Genomic DNA, 25,462 nt, shown 5'->3' with positions numbered 1-25,462 from the left:
ACGGCTACTGCAGATGTTTACCTCGCAGCCAACGAGCCGGTATATCTACCCGCTCGCCTGCGCGCAACCACCGTTCTCACGGCGACCCAGAGAAATCTCAAATGAGCATAATGTCTGGTTGCACGGCTCACGCCGTATGTGTTTCAAATGCAGTGAATGTGCCCACGTTTCCGTGTTCACCCCTGCACACAAGCACTATAAATCCCGTGTCTCTCACAGAGCCCACTCTCATAAAGCAGGCAGAAGCCGCTCGAGTGTTAAAAGTAGGTCACGTGTCCACCTCCCCGTGCCCACACCTACTCACTGCCCGCTCTGTCACACGGCCTCTCACGACCGGTCATGTTTTAAATGTAAGTCCTGTGCCCGCCCTCGAGCGCTCACACATACTAACAAACATTTCGCCCCGACGCCGCCCTCGCGCGTCGCGCCTCACACTGTATGTTCCCCGTCCAAAGCCACTGGGACACTGTGTGTAAAACGACCAGCTATCGCTGCATGCGAGCCGCCGTATCTAAGCACCAAGAGCGCGCGCGCTGCGCCCGCGCCTCCGTTTCGAGCTCTCGAGCCCGCGACGCGCGGCAATCAGAGCTCGGAGGCCATTCTGCCCCTGGCTGCACACGCGAAAGCGTGGGAAGCTATTCCAGGCGCGTCAGAATGGGTGCTAAGCACAGTAAAACAGGGCTATACTCTGCAGTTCGCTCGCCACCCTCCGCGCTTTCAAGCGCGTACCGAGACCAGAGTGAATGGGGAAGTAGCATATCTACTTCGAGCAGAAATAGCTACACTTCTGTGCAAAGGGGCTATAGAACCGGTTTTCCCCTTCTATGAGCGAGTCAGGCTTTTACAGCCGTTATTTCCTCGTTCCCAAGAAGGACGGAGCTCTCAGACCAATTTTGGATCTGAGACGTTTGAACAAAACTCTTATGAGAAGACCGTTCAAAATGCTCACAACCAGGCAAATTCTCGCGCAAATTCGCCCGAGGGACTGGTTTATATCTCTCGATCTAAAAGACGCGTACTTTCAGATCCAGATAATACCCCGTCACAGGCCATTCTTGAGATTCGCCTTTGACGGTCAGGTATATCAGTACACCGTCCTGCCTTTCGGCCTGTCGCTTGCACCCCGTACATTTACGAAGTGCATGGACACGGCTCTCGCTCCCCTGAGGGGTCAGGGAATGCGAATTCTGAACTACTTGGACGATTGGCTAATTCTAGCACAGTCAGAGGCCGAACTCATCGCCCACAGAACAGTGCTTCTAAGCCACCTGGACAGCCTGGGGCTCACAGTCAACTGGACCAAGAGCTCATTAGTGCCCAGTCAATCAACCTCTTTTCTGGGTTTGGATCTGGACACTGTGGCAATGACGGCCCGCCTGTCGACACAGCGCGCGCGCTGCATTCGACGCCTGGCCGCATCTTTCCAGCCGGGCAGCACCGCACCTCTCAAGACATTTCAGAGGATGCTGGGTTGTATGGCTTCAGCTGCAGCAGTGCTTCAGCTGGGTCTGTTACGTATGCGCCCGCTACAACGCTGGCTGAATGCCCGAGTGCCTCACAGAGCCTGGGCTTCCGGCGGCATTCGAATCAGAGTGACTCAGAGCTGCGTTTCAGCACTGAAGCCCTGGTTAGCGGCCGACTGGTACCAGCGGGGAGTGACAATGGGAGCCATCTCGCACCGCAAAGTTATCTCGACGGACGCTTCCACCTCAGGTTGGGGCGCTCTTTTCGAGGGCAAACCGGTCTTTGGCCTGTGGTCAGACCAGGAGAAATGCCTCCACATAAACTGTTTGGAGATGATAGCGGTCGAGAACGCGCTCAAGCGCTTCCTCCCATTTATACAGGATCACCATGTGCTAGTCCGCTCGGACAACATGTCAGTGGTATCCTATGTGAACCGACAGGGCGGCGTCAGATCCAGAAACCTGTGCAAGCTGACAGAACGCCTTCTCGCGTGGGCTCACCGCTCGTTGCGCTCGCTGAGAGCCGCGCACGTGCCGGGCCACCTGAATGTCGGTCCAGACAGACTGTCCAGAGACATCATTCCCCGGGAGAATGGTCCCTGCACCCCCAGACAGTCCAGTTTCTCTGGCGAATCAGGGAAACGCACCACCCAGTGCTTCTTATAGCCCCGCGTTGGGAGAACCAAACCTGGTACCCAGAGCTGGTGAGGCTGTCGCACTCATCCCCATGGCCGATCCCCGTGAGAAAGGATCTCCTCTCTCAAGCCGGTGGATCGATCTGGCATCCCCATCCAGAACGATGGTCTCTGCATGCATGGGTAATCAACGGATACCCGTTGACCTGCCAGAAGGGGTCGTGAACACGATCACGCAGTCTAGAGCCCCCTCCACGAGACGGCTCTACGCGTCTAAGTGGTCGGTGTTTTCTAAATGGTGCGCTACTAAGAGCTTAGATCCACGTGCATGTGGGGTCCCACGGGTGCTCTCCTTCCTACAAGAGCTGTTGGACAAGGGCAGGTCCCCTTCCACGCTCAAAGTGTATGTGGCGGCTATTGCAGCGTTCGCTGAGACGACACACGGCCAGACATTAGGAAGGAACAAGCTTATTATCCGCTTCCTCAGAGGAGCCAGACGGATGAATCCCCCGCGGCCCCCCTCGGTTCCTATTTGGGATCTGTCCTTGGTCCTGGAGGCCCTGAAGGCTTTTCCCTTTGAACCGCTTGAATCTGTGGATTTAAAGTACCTGTCGCTCAAAACCGTTTTTCTGATAGCTCTGTCTTCAGTAAAACGCGTGGGGGATTTGCACGCGCTATCTGTTAGCCCTGCATGTCTTGAGTTCGGACCGAACGACTCGAAAGTCATTCTCAGACCGAGACACGGTTACATCCCCAAAGCGATTGGAACCCCTTTTAGGGCACAAATTATTTCCCTTTCGGCTCTGCCAGCATCCGATAATGGGGACAGTGATAACCTCCTATGCCCTGTCAGGGCGCTGAGAGTTTACATCACGCGCTCCGCCGCTTTCAGGCGTTCCGAGCAGCTCTTTGTTTCCTTCGGCGGGCGCACCAAGGGTCTCGCCGCCTCGAAACAGAGCCTGTCCAGGTGGATAGTGGACGCGATTGCAGCAGCTTATGCCTCCAAACACCTGCAGTGCCCTCTGGGTATCAGAGCCCACTCTACTAGAAGCATGGCCTCTTCGTGGGCATGGTCCAGTGGAATTTCTATCCACGATATTTGTATGGCGGCGGGCTGGGCCTCCCCATCGACATTCGTGAGGTTTTATAACCTGGAAGTTCCCGCCTTACAGGCTAAATTGCTGTCAGTATAAGTGACATGTATGCTCTGCCCAGTCGCTCATGTGCAGACTACGTTCGCATGCTGACGATATTTCTGGCAAGTTACTTAGGGTGAAGTGTTTTATACTCAGACCGGCTGGTCCGCTCTGTTTCTCATTCCCCGTTACGCGCCGTTTACCGGTGCTGGCCCGCGCTGCTGGCCGCCCGTCTTCCACTCTGCTGAGCGGAGGGTTATTCTCTTCGTAAAAGACCGATGATGTCGCTCTTTTCTTCCCCTAATGTGTGCTTATGTACTGTGTGGGCTCGCGCTGCCGGCCCCACTGTTTTGCACTGATATATACTTATAGACCGGCGGCGCCGCTCTATTTTATACACTGAGTGAAGTGCTTTGTACTGTGTTGGCCCGTCTCTCCGACCGGCCACCTGTTCCAGCAGAATGTTTTCCCCGGTCTCCCTGGGTTTCAAGTGCTGGATGCTCGGCGCGCACGGCGTTGACAATGGGTTCCCGTAGCGTAAGCAACTTACGCAATACGAGAGAACTTCTCGTAAGAGAACGTACTCGGTTACCTAATGTAACCTCGGTTCTCTCTAGAAGAGGGAACGAGTATTGCGTAACCTGCCGTGTCGCGCCACGAGCTTTTGCGCTTCAGACTACGAAAACCAGATATTCAGCCTGTGAGCCTTCGTTATATACACTCTGGCCACACCCATCTTGACGGTTAGAAGGGTGTGGAGGGCGCGAAGCGCCCTCATTGGAGGCCACGTTTCACGAGGCTCACTGATAAGCTTAAGCAGTTGCCGCCGAGCAGCCAATGAGCACGCTTATACAGCCTGCCTTGGTCTGCCGGCTGCAGCACTGCGTTGACAATGAATACAAAATTAAGGATAATTTTTGGCTTCAGATGTCGAAGAAAGAAGACTTTCCCGTAGCGTAAGCAACTTACGCAATACTCGTTCCCTCTTCTAGAGAGAACGTCTCGGTTACGTATGTAACCCTCGTTCCCTGAGTAGGGAATGGAGACGTTACGTCGGATGACGACGAATGGGGTTTCGCTTAGAAATCCTATCACCTTCGAGTATATAAAACGAGCCAATGGCAAAGAAATGCCATGGGTCTGCGGAATTTGCATAGCGTAACTCCGCCCCACCCTGGGAGTATATAAGGAAGTACGCTGGCAACATGCAGATATGTCTTCGCTGAGGAGCCGAGACTGAACTCAGGCGTTCCAGCGGTACAGCGGAAGTGGCAGGGAGACGTAACGTCTCCGTTCCCTACTCAGGGAACGAGGGTTACATACGTAACCGAGACGTTCCCTTTCGTTGTCACTCCGAGTTACGTCGGATGACGACGAATGGGGTTCCCAGTGTAATCACGCCACCTCTCGACTGTCTTCCAGTGCCCTGCGTAAGTCTGAGCTCCCTGTCGTGAGACTAGCACGGACGAAGGAGTCCTACTTAACACAGGAATACCAAGGTACACTGGGAAGCATATCCAGTAGAAATATGCAATCATGCCCAACCCGAAGGGGGGGACTTGGAATACACATATGACCCCGAAGGGCTGCATACGGAATAACACTGGGGTGTCCAGCCGCAGGTGGAATATTTCAACCCCAGGGGTGGCAAGGTGGCTTGCCGAGGGAAAGACACATGCTCAGAGAGGCTTACAGTGGAATACACATGTGGGGGTCACCCAGAGGGGGAACCATGCACATGGAAGCACCTAGCCAAGCGCGAAAGCTGCCAGTGGCATAACTCTGGCGTTGACGTCGACAGTGCTGGAGGAGACTCAGGGCTTATTAGGCTCACCTGAGGAAAATATCGCACGTATCCCGTCCGTGGAGAGGAATGGCGAGCAAGCGAAGACACCTGAGCAGAATCTCTTACCGGCTAGTTGAAGCGAGTACATGAGAAGAAACTGGCTCTACTTGGAGATTGTAAAATCTCGCGAACGTGTTAGGTGTCGCCCAGCCTGCAGCTCTGCAGATGTCTGTTAGCGAGGCGCCATGCGCTAGAGCCCAAGAGGATGCCACACTCCGAGTGGAGTGGGCCGTCACACCAAGGGGGCATGGTCGACCTTGCTGCTGGTAAGCCAAAGCAATGGTGTCCACTATCCAGTGAGACAACCTTTGCTTGGAGAGAGCCTTTCCCTTCAGCTTCCCACCATGACAGACAAAGAGCTGGTCTGAGGTCCTGAAACACTGCGTTCTGTCTACGTAAGCACGGAGTGCGCGTACTGGACAGAGCAGTGCCAAGGCTGGGTCTGCCTCCTCCAAGGGCAGCGCTTGCAGGTTCACCACCTGGTCTCGAAAGGGAGTGGTGGGAACCTTGGGCACATATCCAGGCCGGGGTCTCAGGATCACGTGAGAGTTAGCCGGTCCGAATTCCAGGCACGCTTCGTCAACCGAAAATGCCTGCAGGTCCCCTACCCTCTTGATGGAGGCCAATGCAACCAGGAGCGCTGTCTTCATTGACAGGAACTTAAGCTCCACTGATTGCAGAGGCTCAAAGGGAGCACTCTGCAGGGCAGTTAAAACCACTGAGAGGTCCCAAGAGGGTACGAGGGGAGGACGAGGAGGATTCAGTCTCCTGGCTCCCCTCAGGAACCTGACGATCAGGTCGTGCTTTCCTAAGGACTTACCATCAACTGCGTCGTGATGTGCGGCAATGGCGGCAACATACACTTTCAGGGTGGAGGGAGACAGCCTTCGCTCCAACCCTTCTTGCAGGAAGGAAAGCACGACACTGATGGGGCATTTCGTGGGTTCTAGATTTTCAGAAGAACACCAGTTGACGAAGAGGTTCCACTTCAACGCATAGGCATGTCTCGTGGACAATGCTCTAGCGGAAGTGATGGTAGCCACCACCGCTGGTGGTAGGGTACTCAAACCTGCCTCATCCCGTCCAGGAGCCACACGTGGAGGTTCCAAAGATCGGGAAGAGGGTGCCATAAGGTGCCCCGTCCCTGAGAAAGCAGGTCCTTCCTCAGAGGAATTGGCCAGGGAGGTGCTGTCGCGAGGAGTACTAGTTCTGAGAACCAGGTGCGGTTGGGCCAATACGGAGCAACCAAAATTACCTGCTCCTCGTCCTCCCTGATCTTGCGCAAGGTCTGCGCAAGAAGGCTCACTGGGGGAAACGCATACTTGCGGAGGCCCCGCGACCAGCTGTGCGCCAGTGCATCCGAGCCGAGCGTGCCCCTGGTCAGGGAATAATACAGGTCGCAGTGGGACGAGTCGTGGGAGGCAAACAGGTCTACCTGTGCGTCCCCGAACTGATCCCAAATCAGCTGAACCGTCTGGGGATGGAGTCGCCAATCTCCAGCGAGAGGCCGAAGCCGAGACAACTCGTCGGCCGCCTGGTTCAGGTCTCCCGGGATATAAATGGCACGAAGCGACCTCAGATGCTTCTGACTCCATATGAGGAGGTGGCGGGCTCGACCACGGGGTGAAGGTCTGACGGCAGGTCGGAGTCACTGGAACTCGGAGCGTGCCGTGGTGCCATGCCCACCTCGGGACTCGATCGCGAAGCCAAAGCTGAAGTGGTCTCATATGAAGCAACCCGAGCGGCGTGACTGCGGCTGCGGATGCCATATGCCCCAGGAGCCTCTGAAATAGTTTCAGCGGAACCACATTCTTGCCCTCGAACTGACGAAGGCAAGTCAGCAGTGACTGCGCGCGCTCGCTCGTAAGCTGCGCGCACATGGCGACCGAGTCGATCTCCATACCGAGAAAAGAGATCCTCTGCACTGGGCAGAGTTTGCTCTTCTCCCAGTTGACCCGAAGGCCCAGACGAGCTAGGTGCCGGAGCACTAGGTCCCTGTGTTCGCAAACCTGATCTCGAGAGTGAGCTAGAATCAGCCAGTCGTCGAGATAGTTCAGGATGCGAACCCCGTGTTCCCGGAGGGCAAGTCGGTTCAAGACGCGCAAGTCGAGGATTGGTCGTAACCCACCAGATTTCTTCGGTACAATGAAGTAGGGGCTGTAAAAGCCGGACCTCATTTCGGCTGGAGGGACAGTCTCGATCGCACCCTTCGCCAGTAAGGTAGACCTCCGCTCTCATAACCGGGGCATTGCCACCGACCATAGTGAAGCGGACTCCCCTGAAGCGGGGAGGAGACCGCGCGAACTGAATCGCGTAGCCGAGCCTGATGGTCCTCGCGACCCAGCGGGACAGCCTGGGAAGCTCTAACCAGGCTTCCAGGAACTGTACCAGCGGGGTCATACGGACCACAGACGTACCCTCGGTGGTGCAGCGAGGCGGAATGACCGGCCCAGGCGTGGGTGGCATAGCGGCCGGTGCGGGGGCACGGTCATTAGCCGCGTCCTGCCAGAGAAGGCCAGGGGAGGACCAGCGTCCCACTGGGGCGTGCTCTGGCAGGGAACTGGCGACAGAGGGGGACGAGAGTGGCGAGGCTCGTGAGCGGCACGCACTGTCATCCGGACACTCTGTGTGCTCAGAGATGGGGAAGTGAGTTCTTTCTTTAACCACATTAGGGTGCTGCCCGTCGTGGGACGAGCAGCGGGGTGGGGAAAACCAAGGATTCTCCCCCGGCCCTCCACCGGGGGAAGGAGCGGCCCTGCTACCGTCTCCTGGGAAGAACTCAACACCATCTCTGAGCAGCCCGTCTCAGGAGCGCCGCTTGGCCTGGCGTTTAGCGGGACACGGGGCGGGAGAGGGCTGTGGCGCCTTTCTACGGCGTCCTCCACGACGCGACCCGGATGGAGGCTGCTGCTGGGGCCGTGCGGGAGGGGCGGGAGCCGTAGAAGGGCGCCCTCGGCGGCGAGCAGACTGAGGCACCTGTGCCGACGGCTGGGTGGAGGCAGCAGCTGGCCGTCGGGGCAGGACGTGTTTGAGAGCCTCAGTCTGCTTCTGGGCGGTCGAGAACTGCTGGGCAAAGTCCTCAACCGCCCCGCCGAAGAGGCCAGCCTGGGATATGGGAGTGTCGAGGAACCGGGTCCGCTCGGCCTCACGCATATCAGCCAGGTTGAGCCACAGATGTCTCTCCTGGACCACGCAAGTGGACATCACCTGACCCAGGGAGCGTGCGGTCACCTTCGTCGCTCGGAGAGCAAGGTCGGTGGCGGCACGCAACTCATCAAAGAGTGCTGGGTCAGTCCTCCCCTCGTGCATGTCACGCAACATCTGGGCCTGGTAGACCTGGAGTGTCGCCATGGCATGCAGTGAGGAGGCCGCCAGCCCCGCAGCTCTATAGGCCTTCGCCACAAGCGTGGAAGAGAACCTACAGACTTTGGAGGGGTGCTTTGGGTCGCCACGGGAAGAAGCACTCTGAGGACACAGTTGCATCGCAACAGAGCGTTCAACCTGGGGAACCCCAGTGTACCCTTTGGCGGCCGCCTGATCGAGAGGAGGCAGGGCGGAGGAGGTCGCCGAGCGATCACGAGAAGACAATGGTGCCTTCCAGGACCTCGTGACCTCCTCATGCACATCCGGGAAGAAAGGCATTGGGGACGCGCGCTGACGAGGGTCAGTGGCGGCACCCAAAAACCAATCATCCAGCCGCGAGCGCACTGGACCAGGTGGCGGGGACCACTCAAGCCCAATGGCCGCGGCTGCCCGGGAAAGCATGGCAGTCATCTCGGGATCAGACTCGGGCAATGCTGGCACACCCGAAGGTGGCAGCACAGCCGAATCCTCACTTCCCAAGGACTCTTGCCCACCCTGTGATGCAGCGATCGACATCGAATCTTCCTCTGGAGCGCCAAATGAGACCCGCGGCAAGTCAGAGGACTGTACAGCGGGCTCATTTGAAACGCTCGCGGGTTGCACGGCGCTAGAGGACGGTGTGGAGCGTGGAATAGTCGGCGCTTTGTCCCACACCGTAATCCTCAGGTCACCCTGGCCACCAGCCGAAGTACTAGCTCTCGCGGAGCCAGTAGATCGGGGTGCGGATGAGGGGACTCTACCATGAAGATCATTGAATCTCGACCGCAACCGTGCGATGGGCATGTTCCCACAATGGGAACATGACTCATCCACAAACGCTGCCTTAGCGTGCTCTAAGCCCAGACACACAAGACAGCGATTGTCCCCATCAGAGTCAGAAATGAATAGACCGCAACCAGAAGTGCACGGGCGAGGCATCTTTAAAAAGACGTGCCGCGTGCAAGCTCTTTTAGAAAGGAGATTTCTCCACAAATGCTGAAGCGACCAGGGAGAGAACACACAAACACTGGCAAATCACTGCACAGATAAGCAGGGAATGTGCACTCGCTGGAACTCGCTGTCACACCAACACTTGGAGAGAGGCTCGTCTCGAAGAGAAAGGAAGAGATGAATCTCAGGATTGGCTGTGGAGTGAAGTACATCAACTTGGCTCCGAAGCGAAAACATATCTGCATGTTGCCAGCGTACTTCCTTATATACTCCCAGGGTGGGGCGGAGTTACGCTATGCAAATTCCGCAGACCCATGGCATTTCTTTGCCATTGGCTCGTTTTATATACTCGAAGGTGATAGGATTTCTAAGCGAAACCCCATTCGTCGTCATCCGACGTAACTCGGAGTGACAACGAAAGGGAACCGAGGTTACATTAGGTAACCGAGTACGTTTTTGTTCCCAGTTTTTCATCAACAAAGAAGATTCTCAGTGCTGGAGAGTTGGATGAACATTCATAGTTCCAATCAAACTTCAGTCAACACCGATCTTCAGATCACAGGTGAGAACTTAAACATAGATCCTTTTTTATCAAGCACTGTACTTGTACTCATATTTGAACATGTATATATCCAGATCAGTTGCCATTGATTAGTGTCTTGTCTTTGCCTTAAATATTTTTCCTCCTTAAGTTTAGAAAAAGTGACATTGATTTTTATATCTCTCTCTGTCTCTATACAAATATGTATATATAAGTTAAAGAAAAGAATATTGAGACCTTGATGACCAATCTTGCCTCTTCATTGAGTTCAATAACATCCAAACTAGAGGAAAACCAACAAAAGCTGGGTGAGATTTAATTTTTTTTTAATATACTGTACATTTAAATCATCCTAAACCAACACGTGTGTCACGATAATGTTGTTTTGTGTTAGTTTCATTCCTTTGAGTTTGTTACATGTGATTCAGTTCATTTTAGTCTGGGTACGTTTACACAACGAAGCTATGCTTAAAACAGAGACGTTTTTCCGCGTACAGACACCATTGTCAAAACGATCCCCATTCACACGGATCCGTGAAAATGACTAAAATCTGAGAAAATGACTAAAATCTGAGAGTGTACGTGTCCACTCATGATGGGGAGAAGAGAGAGTGAGCCAATAAGCAGTGGGGGATGTGTCCACTCATGATGGGGAGGAGAGAGAGTGAGCCAATCAGCAGTAGGGGGTGTGTCCACTCATGATGGGGAAGGAGAGAGTGAGAGCAGAGGGGAATTAGAAGAAAGACTGTAGACAGAGAGATGGCTGAGACTAGGGGTGTGACGGTTAGTATATAACCGTGAGACCGACGGTTATAGTTGAACACCGTCATTAGAACTCTATAACTGCCAAAACCGTGTTATTAAAATATTTTTTACAAACATTTTTTATCATAGAGAATGTTTAAATACTAATTAAAAACAATTGTTAACAGTCTGTGTTATTAATGGTCTTCGTCGTTTCCAACTGTATTTGATTCTTTGCCAAGTGAGCCTACCCCTTGACCGACCACCAATCATTTGGGATAGAAATAAAAGCTATGATATAGTGATGTGCCATCATTATGAGATTTATTAAACAAATGAAAAACATTTGCAATAATAAACATTAGCAATGAACATTTGCAATCGGGAGACATGATTTTTACCACTTAATGAAGTTTTGTTTTGTAAATCGTCAGACATGATTTTTACCACTTCATTAAGTTTTGCTTTGTAGAAAGCCTTTCTTTAAAGTGAATTTCATTTTGTACAAATTGTATCTTAATTTTAATAAATGTTTCATCAACCAATTGCATGTATTTAATAAATAAAAAGGAGACAAATATATAAAAAAAACAAATATAGGAGACAATATAATAACCGTGACATCGAGGCTCCGATGCGCCACGTTCACTTGCATTGCATTGTGAAGTTGAACTAGAGCGCATCTCATCGTAAATGAATGAAACTCAGCGTAGGTCTATGCCTCATACATTAGCATTAAATATCTTTGCTGCATCCTTTCTAGAACAGACAAGGGCTTTCTTGCGGCTCGCATCACCAGAGCATTGCATCGTCCATAGACCGCACAACAATCAGCGGATGGCGGGCGGGTGTGGCTTTGAAATCTGGTCAAAAAACGTTGGTGCGGATGATGAGTTTTGTGATGCGGTTGCGGATGAACTAATACCCCATCCGCGTATCTATTGATAACAACATTGAACACTACACAAATATTAATTTTATTCAAACTAAGTTGTCCTATAACAGACGAATGTCGCAACCCCTGTTGTGGCAAATTCATAGTTCTTTTTGGTTCAGGTCTCAAAGAAGTTTCTCAGAGTCGAGGTTCCAGGTCAGAAGAATTAACTTTATTGACAAGCAACAAAGTGAGAAGCCGGCTGGCCATCCGGACATCTAAAGTTACAATGGCCAGTGTTCATGTCTTATACTTTTTCTTATCGCTAGGTGCCCATTGGGCACCCTCAAATCTATCTCTTCCCCTCTGTCACGCCTGGTGACCTTGGCACAGTTAGACATGTCTTCTCTATTGGTCAAACCTCACATAATGGTGCTTTGTTTCATACAGTATTTCGACACTCTGCATGTCTGGGTATTTTTCCATTCTCTCATCTTTTTCAAACCTATTTTTTCATGCTTGTCATTTTCATCACCAATTCTGAAACCGGCACACCCCTAGCTGAGACATTACAAAAGAGAAAAGCTCAGAGAAATATCACTGCAAAAAGAAGGGTTAAGAAAAGTAAAGTTGATCGACTAACGTCTTTTAATGGTGGTCAAGACCTCTACTAAAGTAAAACGATTAAATTAAGTTCCAGAGGGGGTACTCCAAGGGGGCTATCTTTTATTGTGTACGTGTGAATATGGCAAATCCCAGATATTTAGCCAATTACCTCTGTTTTGAAGATCGGAACTGGCGAAAATTTTGCCGTGAGGCCTTGCGAGAAAAAGGTAGAGCGATATAGTTTCCTGATCTAAGCGGGTAAAATATAACCAGAGTTTAAAAGAATAATCAAATATTCATTCACGTTTAATGATTCACAGACATCATTAAAATCTTTTTCATTTATGGAGTCAGATGAAAATAACGAGTAAATACATGTGAGAAAATATATTGTATTTAATCTTGTTGTGTTGCGAAAAAGGAAAGACAAGTAATATGCAGAGAAACCTTCCCCGTATTATTGGAAACCCTCATTGGACTAATAGATGGGCTTACAACTATAATACAACATCTAAATGCAACATCTACTTCTTTTCCACAGTGCGGCAGCAGGATATGAAGAGTTTGACTGACAGTTTGAATTCTGCAGTATCAACATTGACATCCAAACTGAATGATGCAGGTGTTGAAATCATTTAATAATCTTGCATATTTCTTATTATCTGTGTATTGAGGAAGAAAATTCTTTTAACTGCAAACTTTTTTTTCCCAGTTAAAACGCAGGACCAGAAACAGACTGAAACAGAACGATCGCTGGACAGTTTGAAGTCATCCATACAGTCTGATCAACAGAAAAAACAACGTGACTTCGGTGAGTCAGAAACATTAAAAAAAAGTTGTATGAAGTTATAGGCTTGCATAATATAATTGAAGACCATCTCAATAAAAACATCACTGAAACTACATAGTAATCTTGCTGATATATCATATTTATGTCTTTCATCTCGTGTTTAAGAGTCTCTGTCGAGTTCATTGAGTGTCCTAAAGAGTTCAGTGTCAGATCTCAGTTCATCTGTCGCATCTCTGTCCTCTAAACAACAGATGTCTGGTGAGTTATACATTCACAATACTCAATAATGCAGTTATTGCAATATTGTACTCAATTTAAATCTATTTTAAGCATGATTTCAGAAATATAATCATAATTGTTGATTTCATGGACCTGCATGCTGACACTGACATTATTCTTTACATTGGAAATAATTGGATTGAAATTAAATTCACAGGACACTGACTGCAGAAAGTCTAACAAGGTCTGATGTGTTTTCTTCTGTTCTAGAGGAGAGAGTCATGAACGCTCTGAAGGAGCTGAAATCTAACATGGGAAACAAAACAGCAGGTACTGCATCTACACTCTTTAAAAATAAAGCTTCCAAAAGGTTTTCGCAGCGATTCCATAGAATAAACATTTTTAGTTCCTCAAAGACGAAAGGAAAGATTCCATGCATGTTAAAGGTTCTTTGTGGAACCTTAGATGCCTATAAAATAACCTTTATATTTAAGAGTGTAGCACTACTTTATGTGGTTAAAGGGAAAGTTCACCCAAAAATGAAAATCCTGTCATTAATTACCCTCATGTCGTTCCAAACCTGTAACACTTTCATTCTTCTTTTGCACGCATGAGGGCACCACAACACATCTGTGTTGTTGAGAAGAGAGCAGATGTTGTTGCGTGAATGTGTGCTGTAGATAAATATTTTGTTAATAAAGGGGTGAACTGTTTTTTTTTTTAGCAAACAAAGCACTTGTGTCACTTCATCAACTTGAGGTTAAACCAATGGAGTCACATAGATTAATTTTAAGGATGCGCCGATATGAACATTTTGGCCGATAACAATATCCGATAATATCCTTTATATATGAAAGCCGATAACTGATATATTGTCTGATAAATCTAAATCCAATATTTTTATATACATTTTGAGAGCCTGAATACAGAAAGAAGTCTCACCATTAAAATCCATGTCCCAAGCACACAATTATAAGGATGTTCTCACTTCAATTTTATGTAGCCTATATCACAGACTTGTGTTGCACTTAACTGTATTTTCATTTTTTGGAGTGATTTTAATCATATTTCAAGCTATTCAAAATCATCATGTTGAACAGTGCGCATCTGAAGTGTCTCAGCTGAAGGAAATAATACATTATTTATCGGCTTTAATATATCGGCCAAATTTTCTTATCGGGATGATAACGATAACATTATGAATTATCATATATCGGCCAATACCAATATGGTGGCCGATTTATCATGCATCCCTAATTAATTTAATGATGTCCTTTCTGGGCCTTGAAAGTGGTAGTGGTAGTGGTAGTTGACTGTCAATGGCGGGACAGAAAGTTTCAGATTGTGTTCCGAAGATGAACGAAAGTTTTAAGGGTTTGGAATGACATGAGTGTGAGTTTTTAATGACGGGACTTTCATCGGGTGAACTAATCCTTTAAATCTGCTCTTATTTTGCATCTCTTCTTTCTCTCTCACGCAGACGTCCCTGTAACCTGTAAATCTGGCTGGATATTGTACAAAAGCAGCTGTTTCTTGTTCTCCAATAATGAACTCAACTGGATTGAGGCACGAGATTACTGCAAAGCACAGGGCGCGTTACTCCTCAAAATAGAAGAGGACGAGGAGGAGTGGGTGTGTAATGTTCATGGATGCGCATAACATAGCATTTTGATTTTTCTTTTTTTATTATTAGTTTCTATCTTCCTCCTATAGGCATTTCTAAACAACCATACCATACCCAATCACTACTGGGTCGGTCTAACGGATCAGAACACAGGCCAGTGGAGATGGGCGGATGACACTCCTTACACTATGAACAAAGAGTGAGCTGATTCATGCATTATACAATTTGATTTCTTAGCAAGCATGCACTTAAATGGCATGCATTTAAATTTACATTTGAATCATATACATATACCTTTTAGAGGTTTAGTACCAAATTTTGGCCTCAAGATGGCATTTACTTTTACATGTTTATCCCTAAATATGATCTAATGTCCACTTTATTTTCCATGGCGTAAATGAGATTTTCTGTGAAGATTTTTTTCGCTGAAACTGTGGTCCTTGGTGATTCATATAATGCAAGTCAATGGCTTCCATCACTTTAAGAGTAATAAATAAATAAATAAAGAATAATATCTGTGGCTCCTGACGATTCATTGAGGTCTCATGAAGCGAAACGATCAGTCTGAGCAAGAAACTGAACATTATTTACTCTTACTCTTTTAATTGAGAAAATTAAAACTCACATAACGCACAAGAGACTGAACATGATTCAAGACCCCGATATTCTCATGGCGAAGTTCTTTTTAATTTTTTGCTCAAAAGTGTAAGTGAAGTCAAAATTTGGAAATACCTTTGCAGTGATTTACTGTTAAGGAACATCCCGATGCCGTCCACGTTTAGATGAATATGTGAATATGTGCTGCTCTATCCTCTCAATAACAAAATAAACACACAACAGAAATGAGAAAAAAGCAGTTCAGAAAGGATCTGATAATAGTGATGTAAAGATGTTTGCATCAATAATTGCAAAAAAATACATGAAATTCTTACATATAGCCCCTTTAATCTGGTAGATGCTGATGTGATGTTTTGGTGATTCTAATTGAATGGTGATAAAAAAATATATATATATATTTATTGAATTATTATATTTGCTCATTTTATTCATAAAGTCAAGTGGTTTGAAATAAATGCATATATACATATTTATTAACAATTTAAATGTATTTGGAAACAATAAGAACTTATACCATGTTTTTCTGTATTTTTTTATTTTTATTTTTCTATACCCCTGACATGTTTGGTTATATGTTCTAGAAAAAAAGAAAAAAGAGTGACAAAGTGCAGTACATGGTATAACTATTTGAACTATAAACCAATGTGTTTATGATTATGATAATTAAAATAATGTGATAACAAATACCAGTTTGCAATATCAAGCAGCATAACAGACCGTGTTTGTAAAAGGTAAAACCAGACACCGGAAGCCTCACAAATTCAAGTCAGAAATGGCTACGCTACTCTTACGTTTTCCAATTATTGCTAATTATAATCATGAGTAGGAAAGGAAGCAGCTATACTTCAAGATAATGTACTTCAAGCTTGTGCTTGTCAAATAAATGCATCTTGCATTAAACAAAAATTCCACCTGTTTAAATATTTGTTGTTGGTAGTGGTGTTGGGATTAAATGCATATATAAAATGAACTTTAGATCGGATGGGATGCCAGAAAGTTATTATATATGCAGATGCAATGGTGTGACATTTGTTGGTTGTCATTATTCACAGACACTGGTATCCCGGGCAGCCGGATGACTGGAAAGGACACGGTCTGGGAGAGGAAGGAGAGGAAGGAGAGGATTGTGGGCATTTTAAATATAATGGGAAACTAAATGACAATCACTGCTCCAGCAAAATGAGATTCATTTGCAGAGTGTAATTCTGAATCTGAAAATAGCTGTGGTGTAAGGCCCGATGGAATATTTTCATCCAAATCTGTTTGTTCCCTGTATACATTTTTATGGATTCCATTTTTTACCCGTTAAAATATTTCTGGATTTCATTTTAATGGTTAAGTTAAAATTTATTAATCAAAAAGCATGTCTAATTAATTACATGTTTAGGGCACTATGAAATACATTTTTTATTTTTTACCACATTCTGTGTTTTCTGTTTTAAGATTTCTGTATCCCATTTTAATTTAATTCAGGTTTTGGTTTAATTCAATTTTAATAATCAAAAAGCATGTCTGTTTAATTCATAAAAAACAATTTATTCATTAAAAAACAAATAATTTCTATGATTCTTTTCAGAAATTTCCTGGCAATACAATTAAGGCATAAAACATTAAGTGAATGTATCTATTAATCATATGAAATAAAATAAAAATTGTCAAACAAAGTGCTGCACAACATGGAAGAGAAACTAGATGTACCGCATGGCGGTACAAAATATGACCGCCGCTCAGGCCTGCACTGGCTTTCCACAAAAATAAATGACGTGGAGCAATTTGGCTGTATTGCGTGTTTATGTATATAAGTTGTATATTTTAAAAGACTGTCTGGAGTATTCCTGTGGATCATGGATAATTTAGAGTTTTGTAATTATTTGCCATTACTATTTAAGTTTTATATCAAAAGTCATTAGTTTAGACACTTAACATCCATAATGTGAAAACGTCACATCCATAACAGTGGTTAACAGTAAAAAGCGACTGAAGTGCCCTTGAGCAAGGCACCTAACCCCTCACTGCTCCCGGAGCGCCGCTGTTGTTGCAGGCAGCTCACTGCGCCGAGATTAGTGTGTGCTTCACCTCACTGTGTGTTCACTGTGTGCTGAGTGTGTTTCACTAATTCACGGATTGGGATAAATGCAGAGACCAAATTTCCCTCACGGGATCAAAATAGTATATATACTTATACTTATACATACTAAGTATGAAAAATCTGTGTGTTTTTTTTTCAAAGGACCCTCCCATTCAATTTCTACAAACCTCTACCAAACGGTTGAGGTGCCTGTTGATGGTAAAAGTCAGTTATCTGACTTTGGCATGGGTTTGTTGTGTTTTACTGAAATAAAAAACATTTTTTCCCCAAAAAAGTGGTTTTATCTTGTAGCCCTGGTCCCAGAGTTTTAAAAAAACAATGTTAACAAAATTAAACTCATTCCCACTGTACCTAGTAGAACACTTAAGTAAATGTCCCATTGAAATTAATGGGATTTTATGGATTTAGGTGAAGAAAGTGTACACATAATACATTTTGGTCTGTACCATGAAGAGAAAACTGATTCAACTATATAAACTATATATTTTCTGAAAGCGTAGACTCTCAGGATGTGATCTAACATGGCATGAAACATGTCCCACCCACGTCATTAGTATACTGCCCAAGCATAACACATTGGGTATTGGTAAATCGGGTATATGGCTGATACCTAAAAAAAGTAGTAGTATGTGCATGTCTGTCTGTGTGTGTGTGTATGTGTGTGTGTTTGTGTATGTGTGTGTCTGTGTGTGTCTGTGCGTGTATGTGTGCGTGCGTACATGTGTGTGCGCGTGTGTGTTTGTGTGTGTGTGTCTGTGCATGTGGATTTGTATGTGTGTGTATGGGTGTGTGTCTGTGCCTGTGGATGTCAGTGTGTGTGCATGCTTGCGTTTGTTTGTATTCCTGCATGTGTGTGTGTGACAGTATCATCCTAAACCAGCAACCCTTTGCTCAACAGCACCATCTACAGGCCGATGAGTGTACAGTCACTAAATGTGCACATAAATGAATTTATTTTATACCCCCCCATGGATGAAATTCTACGAAACTTAGCATACCCCCAGAGGATGTCAAGTTAATCATACACATGAAATATGGTGCAGTTCTGAACATCTCCACTGAAGATAGGGGCGATTAAAGCAGAATAATATTGCATTTTAATTTTTTATGGGAGGGGCGCAAATCACAAATGAGTGATTATGGGCTAGGTTGATGTGGGCCCTTAAGACCAACATACCATAAAAATTTCTTCATCCTCGGTTCCACGGTTCAAGTAGTTATTTAGGAAAAACTGCATTTTTTGGGTTTGGGGGGGCCCAGCGCGGGGGGGGAGTGGCCCCCGGGGACCAAACGAATTTTTTCCGTAAAAGTCTAGTGGGGCTACATGCCCACCAAATTTCATGTTCCCCGGTGTTTCGGGTGTCCCTGGTATCGTTGACGGAAAATTCAGTAGATTGACGGGAAAAAAAACAAAAAAACTTTGACAATCGATTATGGGCTAGGTTGATGTGGGCCCTTAAGACCAACATACTTTGCAAATTTCTTCATCCTCGGTGCCACGGTTCAGGTAGTTATTTAGGAAAAACTGCATTTTTTGGGGTTTGGGGGGGCCCAGCGCGGGGGGGGAGTGGCCCCCGGGGACCAAACGAAATTTTTCCGTACAAGTCTAGTGGGGCTACATGCCCACCAAATTTCATGTTCCCCGGTGTTTCGGTGTCCCTGGTATCGTTGACGAAAAATTCACGAGGGCCCCAGCGCGGGGGGGGAAGTGGCCCCCGGGGACCAAACGAACTTTTTCCGTAAAAGTCTAGTAGACCAACATACCATAAAAAATTCTTCATCCTCGGTGCCACGGTTCAGGTAGTTATTTAGGAAAAACTGCATTTTTTTGGGTTTGGGGGGGCCCAGCGCGGGGGGGGAGTGGCCCCCGGGGACCAAACGAAATTTTTCCGTACAAGTCTAGTGGGGATACATGCCCACCAAATTTCATGTTCCCCGGTGTTTCGGTGTCCCTGGTATCGTTGACGGAAAATTCAGTAAGGTGACGGGAAAAAAAAAACAAAAAAACTTTGACAATCCCTATATGACCGCTTTCGCTAGCGGCGGTCATAATTATTGATTATTCCTTAAAAAAAAATTATAATAATTTATTAATATTTTTAGTGTTAGTATTATTAATACATTGAGACGTAGCTAAATTCTATACTGTACTGTTTGACAGGTTGCTTTGAAGACTTTGGAGTTTCTGTGTGTTTATGATATGCAGGGCCGGCGCTACCTATAGGCAGAGTAGGCAGTTGCCTAGGGCCTCGAGCTTGGAGGCGGGGCCTCCAAATCATCCCTGTACGCTTGTCCACCAATCAAGAGCAGCAAAAGACTAGGCTGTTTGTCCATTGGATATAACAATTGTCATTCACCTGTAGTAAAACCAATTAATATCCCCGTTTAAACCTGAGTCACGCCCACCCTCTGAATATTTGAATGAAGAGTTTTTATGAATGAGATCCAACTTTTCTACAAATTGATCTGATGGCGCCGAAACGAACGCATCCTTCAGGGGCTGCTAAGCGTAAGGCTAAGCAGGTACGCAAAGAAAGTGCAGCTCGTCATGCAGGTATCATCTATTTTGGAGTGATTGTAATGTATTGTAAAAAAAATAAACTGAGCCTGACGATCAGCGTAATTTTGGGATGGATCATTTGATGGTTATTCTGAGTTCAAAAGAGTTAAACGATCACCGTTGATGGACAATTCGCTTCTGACACTTTGAATCTGAGCGTACAATGCAGAATTTTGTTAGAAAATAGATACGTTACGAACCGTCCGAAAGAATCTGTTCGCGGAAATGAATCGTAATTCCACAGTCACTATTTCACTGAGGCGAATTCATGATGAACTGTTGATCTGAATCTTACAAAGGAGTCGATTCTCCTCGATGGAATCGATTACCATAGATATCATATAAAGGCTAGATGTCTCGTGCGCGCTGCTGGCCAATGGAGGTCGACGTCCGCACACGGCGGCCATCTTACCACAGTGTGCTCGCTCACTCGTAACATGGTGCATGTACTTTTAAATAACCATAACTTGCTCAATTTTCTACCGATTTTCAAACGGTTTGGTTTGTTATAAACGTCAGAGATGTAGTTATGACACTGCACACATATGAATAATTATAACATACATGTTCAAGCATTTGGAATTATAGCCACGTTAATAACGTTTGTAAGAAACCAACCCGTTTGTAAATCCGTCAAGATTTCAGCGAGATAAGAGGATTTACTGTATGTGCGTGCTGATCACTCACCTTAATTCACTGCTTCCCTGTGGTAAGATGGCCGCCGGTGATGCCGGAAGTGACTCCGCCTTAAGACATCTAGCCTTTATATGATATCTATGTCGATTACAACCTGTGGAATTGAATCTTGATTCCTTACGCCTCTGAATCAAGGAATCGATTCCTTTCCTCAGGCGCTGACTGTCAAAATACTAAGTTAAAGAAAAAGTAAAGAAGTTTGTCAGTCAAAGAGCAAGCGCTCTTGTTTATTATGTTTCAAAACAGTAGGCTACCTCAACTGTCTGTATATCTTCTAAAACACAGATGTTTAGCCTACATTTACTGCTCGATCATAATATACCTAACGTTACTTCATTTTTTTCGTTTTCCAATCATAAATATTGTTGCAATATTTATTGAAAATAATTTTAAGCATATGAATAAGCGATTACAGTTGAAGAAATGAACTAGACTTTTTATTTAGTAGTTTATTTCTATCACTTCCACTAGTATATTCATATTAAATGTATTTCTCTACAAAACATAATATGACTAGCCTGACGTCGTCATACTCAGATTCTAGTCAGAATGTGAGTCTGATACTGCTCCATTGAGCTTTGATTATGGGGCGTGTTTCAACCGAACCAGGAAAGAAAATGCCTCTGAACTCAATTGGATAGAACTACATCCAATCAGAGCAACGGAGTAAGTGACGTATGTTTTTCATTCATGTTTCCAATTGACAAATGCCTTGATCGCGGTTCTCTGTTCCTCTTTTAAAATTAATGCGCTGTCAATATCTTCTATAACAGACGCGATGGCGGAATCTACACATGATGTTTCATAAACAAAGTTCAGGAGGAGCACATTCAAATAATCAATCCAATCAACCGTCTACGGTCTACACTATCAGCATGAGAGGAAGCATATATTTATTCACTCTGTCAACTCATCTAACATTCCTTGACAGTTTTCAGCATCCCTCCACTCACTCTCGGCTTGTTCTTCCACAGCCAGGAATACGGGGGGAGTACTTTGGGTTCGGGCCGAATACCGAGCCCGGAGCCTCTCCTCGGACAGCACGCCAAATATGCATTTATTCTATCTGACTTATTTGTAAGCGTGAACTTGTGAAATCTCAATTCTCCAGCGGCAGTCATTTGAATTCAACCCAAGCGCTCATTGATGACGTGGATGATTACGTGGATGATTATGTTACCGTTGCTCATCTGTCCATCATCGTATTAAGCCCGCCCTGACAATTTGATTGGTCCGAACAATTTTTGTTCGGGCATAATAGCTCCTCAACGGATCGAGTCCAGACCAAACTTTCCGACCTAAAAATTTTGTGGGCGGGGCTAAGTTCGGCTGGCATCCAGGCTATAATATGACGTATTTAGTCTATCAAAAACAAAACTGTTCATTATCCCAAATAAGGGGTTAGTGTGTTACTATAAAGAAATTACTGAACAAATTACTGCAAAAAAATAAAAATAAATCCTGACTGATAAAAGAAAAACTGTCATTAAATGAACATTAAGCAATGAGAAGAAAAAAACATTTAAAAAAAAAAAAAAATTTTTTTACAATGTAGAAAAACAAATGTAGCCTATCTATTGACATTATTTGTTTTAAACATTACCTGTTGTAGGATCACTGATGAGGTTTCTAAAAACCAGCGGTGAGTCAGAAGAACAACAGGGCAAAGAGAGACAGGAGCAAGAGAGTGATTTTGAGGAAGACCAACTACAGGGCAAAGAGAGACAGGGCAAGAGAGTGATTTTGAGGAAGACCAACTACAGGGCAAAGAGAGACAGGGCAAGAGAGTGATTTTGAGGAAGACCAACTACAGGGCAAAGAGAGACAGGGCAAGAGAGTGATTTTGAGGAAGACCAACTACAGGCCAAAGAGACAGGAGCAAGAGAGTGATTTTGAGGAAGACCAACTACAGGGCAAAGAGAGACAGGGCAAGAGAGTGATTTTGAGGAAGACCAACTACAGGGCAAAGAGAGACAGGAGCAAGAGAGTGATTTTGAGGAAGACCAACTACAGGGCAAAGAGAGACAGAAGCAAGAGAGTGATTTTGAGGAAGACCAACTACAGGGCAAAGAGAGACAGGGCAAGAGAGTGATTTTGAGGAAGACCAACTACAGGGCAAAGAGAGACAGGAGCAAGAGAGTGATTTTGAGGAAGACCAACTACAGGGCAAAGAGAGACAGGGCAAGAGAGTGATTTTGAGGAAGACCAACTACAGGGCAAAGAGAGACAGGGCAAGAGAGTGATTTTGAGGAAGACCAACTACAGGGCAAAGAGAGACAGGGCAAGAGAGTGATTTTGAGGAAGACCAACTACAGGGCAAAGAGAGACAGGAGCAAGAGTGATTTTGAGGAAGACCAACTACAGGGCAAAGAGAGACAGGGCAAGAGAGTGATTTTGAGGAAGACCAACTACAGGGCAAAGAGAGACAGGGCAAGAGAGTGATTTTGAGGAAGACCAACTACAGGGCAAAGAGAGACAGGGCAAGAGAGTGATTTTGAGGAAGACCAACTACAGGGCAAAGAGAGACAGGAGCAAGAGAGTGATTTTGAGGAAGACCAACTACAGGGCAAAGAGAGACAGGAGCAAGAGAGTGATTTTGAGGAAGACCAACTACAGGGCAAAGAGAGACAGGGCAAGAGAGTGATTTTGAGGAAGACCAACTACAGGGCAAAGAGAGACAGGAGCAAGAGAGTGATTTTGAGGAATACCAACTACAGGGCAAAGAGAGACAGGGCAAGAGAGTGATTTTGAGGAAGACCAACTACAGGGCAAAGAGAGACAGGGCAAGAGAGTGATTTTGAGGAAGACCAACTACAGGGCAAAGAGAGTGTTTTTTCTGAGGTAGAACATCGAGTCAGCAAAGAGAGTGAAGGGCCAGAGAGGAGCCATGAGGTTGAATGCAATAGTAGCGATAAACTAGAAGTCATTGAGTCTGGAGGAGACAATGCCAGACCTGGAACATCAACAAAAAGTAAAATAGGAAGCACAGTACCCGAAGCTCAACCTGTTGATCCAGCCTTGTGGCCTGACACAATTGCGCAAAGTTACAGAGCAGAGGCAGTGCGAAGAGGACCATTTCAAGTCAGAGAAAGTTATGTTTTTCCAAACAATTCAGATGGACGAGCCTTTTCACACAGTTCATGTTATAGAAAAATGCCTAATGGTGAAAGAGTCAAACGATCATGGTTGTCATATTCAGAAGTGAATGATGCAGTATTTTGCTACAGCTGCAAACTTTTCTCTACCAAAGTAATTAAGCTCATTAACCCTCTGGGGTCTGAGCTGTTTTCTGGGCCCTGGAGGTGTTCTGACATGCTCTGACATTTGTGGTTATTTCTGTTACTTGTGACATTTTCATGGCTCAAGTCTAATTACACTGTATTCAGCACAAACTCTGCTACAATAATATATCAGCAGCATGTATGTAAAAGTTTGTAGTTTTGAGATAATGACATTTATGCGTGGTTTGTGAAAATACAAAAAAAAATTCTCACTGAAATAAGGCCATGAAACCCATACTGATTATTAATCACAAGACTTTTGAAAATTGTATCACGTAGCCTAGAATATTTGCTCTAAAACTATGTGAAAATCACCCTGACTGCTCATTCAGATAAGACAATATATTGATTTAAAAAATTTACGACGTGTTTTGTGTGAGAAAGCTTTATGCGGAAGGTCATTAATATGTAAGCTTTTCACACCTGAGAAAGACAAAGACCCTCCCCTAACGGCCCTATTAGGAGCTATCAGGCCCTGTCATTCTGAGCAACCTTGCACAATACTGTAAATGAGGAGATTTAAAAAAGAATGGCTTTTAAATTGTTTGGATTTATTTACAACACAACATAGTCCAAAGATACACAACAAATGCCAAAAAAGCACTTATTGAAAACAATGATCCAAAGACAGAGACCTTTGTGCCATTCCTAAAAACATTGTACATACCTTTCATTTCCAAGGTGTTTGATTTTCACTTTACCATGTTCATGTACAGAGACTCATGTGAATGTTGAAGTCAGCAGGACTCAGTGGCATCTGGGCCCTGAAAAAAAAAAAAGTGAACATACTGATATCAAGAGAAAGGCCTGCACGATTTTGGGAATAAATTTTAGATTTTTCTGGTTAAAATTGCTTTTTAAAATTCACAGAATACACACACATACACACACACACACACACACAAATGTTTCCAACAATATATAATATAATGAACACCAGGTTTGTTGTGCCTTGTAGGCATAAGCTCCTATGCGCAGTGCTGAATAAAATAATAATAACAATAACCTATAGCAGTATAAATCTTCCAAAAGATTTCAGTAACAACTAAGCTAGAGAAAAATATATTGATTATCATGTTACTTCAAATGTTTCCATTCGTTATGATGATATGAAATGAGATAATAGTAAAAACATGAAGCCGTTTGGTGCGTTTTGCTTTTCAAACGCGATCGCGATCCAAAATATGATACATTCAAACGTGATCGCGCTACAAAATATGATACATTCAAACGCGATCACGATCCAAAATATGATACATTCAAACGTGATCGCACTCAAATATAAAACATTATGGTTACCATATACATATCTACGTTTGAGCAGATATCCACAAACACAGTAACAGTAAACACGGGTCTAAATATTATAATATTCACCATATATCTAGCAACAGTTCAACTGCAATGTGAAATTTATGCAACAATAACAAACTAATATGTAAGAATT

General features: G+C 45.3%; 1 protein-coding gene across 2 annotated transcripts in view; it reads left to right on the top strand.

Moving 5' to 3' along the window:
- Nucleotides 1-25,462, top strand: part of asgr1c.1 (asialoglycoprotein receptor 1c, tandem duplicate 1) — a 76,423-nt gene that overhangs the window by 3,556 nt on the left and 47,405 nt on the right. Inside the window, exons 3-4 of one of the 2 annotated variants that reach the window (XM_084115154.1) lie at nt 9,840-9,935; nt 10,130-10,178. In XM_084115154.1, the coding sequence (XP_083971280.1) occupies nt 9,840-9,935; nt 10,130-10,178 (145 nt within the window). Of the gene's footprint in view, nt 1-9,839; nt 9,936-10,129; nt 10,223-25,462 lie in introns of both variants that reach the window. The other variant, XM_084115152.1, reaches the window with a different exon arrangement.

This window comes from Abramis brama, assembly GCF_963993115.1.
Source record: "Abramis brama genome assembly, chromosome: 5".
Taxonomy (NCBI): domain Eukaryota; kingdom Metazoa; phylum Chordata; class Actinopteri; order Cypriniformes; family Leuciscidae; genus Abramis; species Abramis brama.
This window is presented reverse-complemented; position numbering and strand designations above follow the sequence as displayed.